Below are 1,688 nucleotides of genomic sequence, written 5' to 3' on the forward strand. Positions count from 1 at the left end.
TCCCGAGGCCTCGACCGGGTGACGCAGCCCAGCGGTGACGGTGGGACTGGGGGGCACAGGGGGGTACAGAGGGGGCAGCGCCGCGGTGCTGGGGGCTGTCAGGGACACAGGGGGCTGACGGTGCCACCTGTGTCCCCAGACACGGTGGGGGGTGACCCCATGGGGCTCCCCTACAGCACCTTTGACCACTCGCGCGCTCACTATTTCCGCTACGATGAGCACGTCTCGCTCTGCCTGGAGAAACTGAGGTGAGTCCAGCGGGGCTGCAGCCCCTCAGTGGGGTGGGGAGGGGACACAGGGGACACTGGGCATGCCCCCCGACCCGTGAGACCATGGACACGTGTTCCTTTCTCTTCCTGCTGCAGCTCCAGCAAGGACAAGAGCAAGGCCATGCTGCAGGTGAGTGGAGATCCCTGCAGACCCCAGGCCTGACCCCCAGCTGTCACCCTGGCCCTGCCAGGGGTGTGTGGGGTCCCTGGAGACCCCCACAGCCCCCAACCCTCTCTGCTCCTCACAGCAGAAATACGTGAGGTGCTCAGTGAGGGCACAGATCCGACACCTGCGGAGGGTCCTGTGCCACCGGCTGGGGCTGTCCCTGCAGCACGTGAGTGGGGGTCCCGGGGGGGTCCCAGCCCCCAGGGGTGTCCTGGCCCCCCTGATGCAGCCTCTCTCTGCAGGTGCAGATCCTGTTTGACAACGAGCCCCTCCCCGACCACATGACAATGAAGCAGCTCTGGCTCTCACGCTGGTTTGGCAAGGTGTGCATCCATCCTAAGGGATGGCAGCCTCTGATTTTGGGGTTTACCCTGCCAGGGGAGTGGTGGGGTGACCCTCTGGGGGTGGTTCGGGGCAGTGTGGGGTTGGGGGATTGAGGATCTTTAATGTCAGTGGCTGCAGTGGTGATCTGGGGGGTCCTCAAAGGAGTTGGCCAAGTTTGGGGTGCAGCCCCAGGGATGTCCCTGGGCTGGGATTGGAGTCCCTGTACCAGGGGACTTCTGGGCTGGGGTTTGGGGTCTCTGCCTCAAGGGGATCTTGGGCTGGGGGTTGGGGTCGTGGACTGGGATTGGGGTATACCTGGGTTGGGATTTGGGATCCCTGCCCTAGGAGGGAGTCCTGGGCTGGGGTTTGGGGCCATGGGCTGGGATGGGGGTGTCCCTGGCTGGGGGGGTCCTGGGCTGGGGTTTGGGGTCTGGGACTGGGATTGGGGTATCCCTGGGTTGAGGTTTGGGATCCCTGCCCTAGGAGGGAGTCCTGGGCTGGGGTTTGGGGCCATGGGCTGGGATTGGGGTATCCCTGTCTGGAGGGGTTCCCTGGGCTGGGATCTGGGGTCTCTGCCCCAAGGGGAGTCCTTGGCTGGAATCCCCCAGCCCTGACCCCCCCCTGCCCCACAGCCTGCGCCCCTCCTGCTGCACTTCAGCATCAAGGACAAGAGGAGGTAGGGGCAGGGGGTGGGCACTGCCCCCCAGTGCAGCCCTGCTCCCACCCCCCACCCCCATAACTTATACCCCTCTTCAAATTTATTTTTGGAATAAAATTGTGGAAAAGCCCCCTTGAGTCTCTGCTTTGTCTCGGGGGTTGGGGGGCTGCATGTGGGGACTCAGTGACCCCCGGATAGGCTGCACCCATTGGGGGCTGAGTGCTGGGGGTGCACTGTGGGCAGTGGGGCTGTGCAGCCCCCCTGTCCCCAT

The 1,688-nt window shown here is 64.7% G+C and overlaps 1 protein-coding gene across 1 annotated transcript in view; it reads left to right on the plus strand.

Moving 5' to 3' along the window:
• The window catches only part of PCGF1 (polycomb group ring finger 1), a 2,405-nt gene extending 862 nt beyond the window's left edge, over positions 1-1,543 (plus strand). The window contains exons 4-8 of the mRNA XM_031065361.1: positions 140-248; positions 366-399; positions 521-604; positions 678-758; positions 1,392-1,543. Of these exons, the coding sequence (XP_030921221.1) occupies positions 140-248; positions 366-399; positions 521-604; positions 678-758; positions 1,392-1,439 (356 nt within the window). The 3' untranslated portion in view covers positions 1,440-1,543. The remainder of the gene's footprint in view (positions 1-139; positions 249-365; positions 400-520; positions 605-677; positions 759-1,391) is intronic.
• The last annotated feature ends 145 nt before the right edge of the window (positions 1,544-1,688 follow it).

This window comes from Geospiza fortis, unplaced genomic scaffold, assembly GCF_000277835.1.
Source record: "Geospiza fortis unplaced genomic scaffold, GeoFor_1.0 scaffold1695, whole genome shotgun sequence".
In the NCBI taxonomy this organism is placed as follows: domain Eukaryota; kingdom Metazoa; phylum Chordata; class Aves; order Passeriformes; family Thraupidae; genus Geospiza; species Geospiza fortis.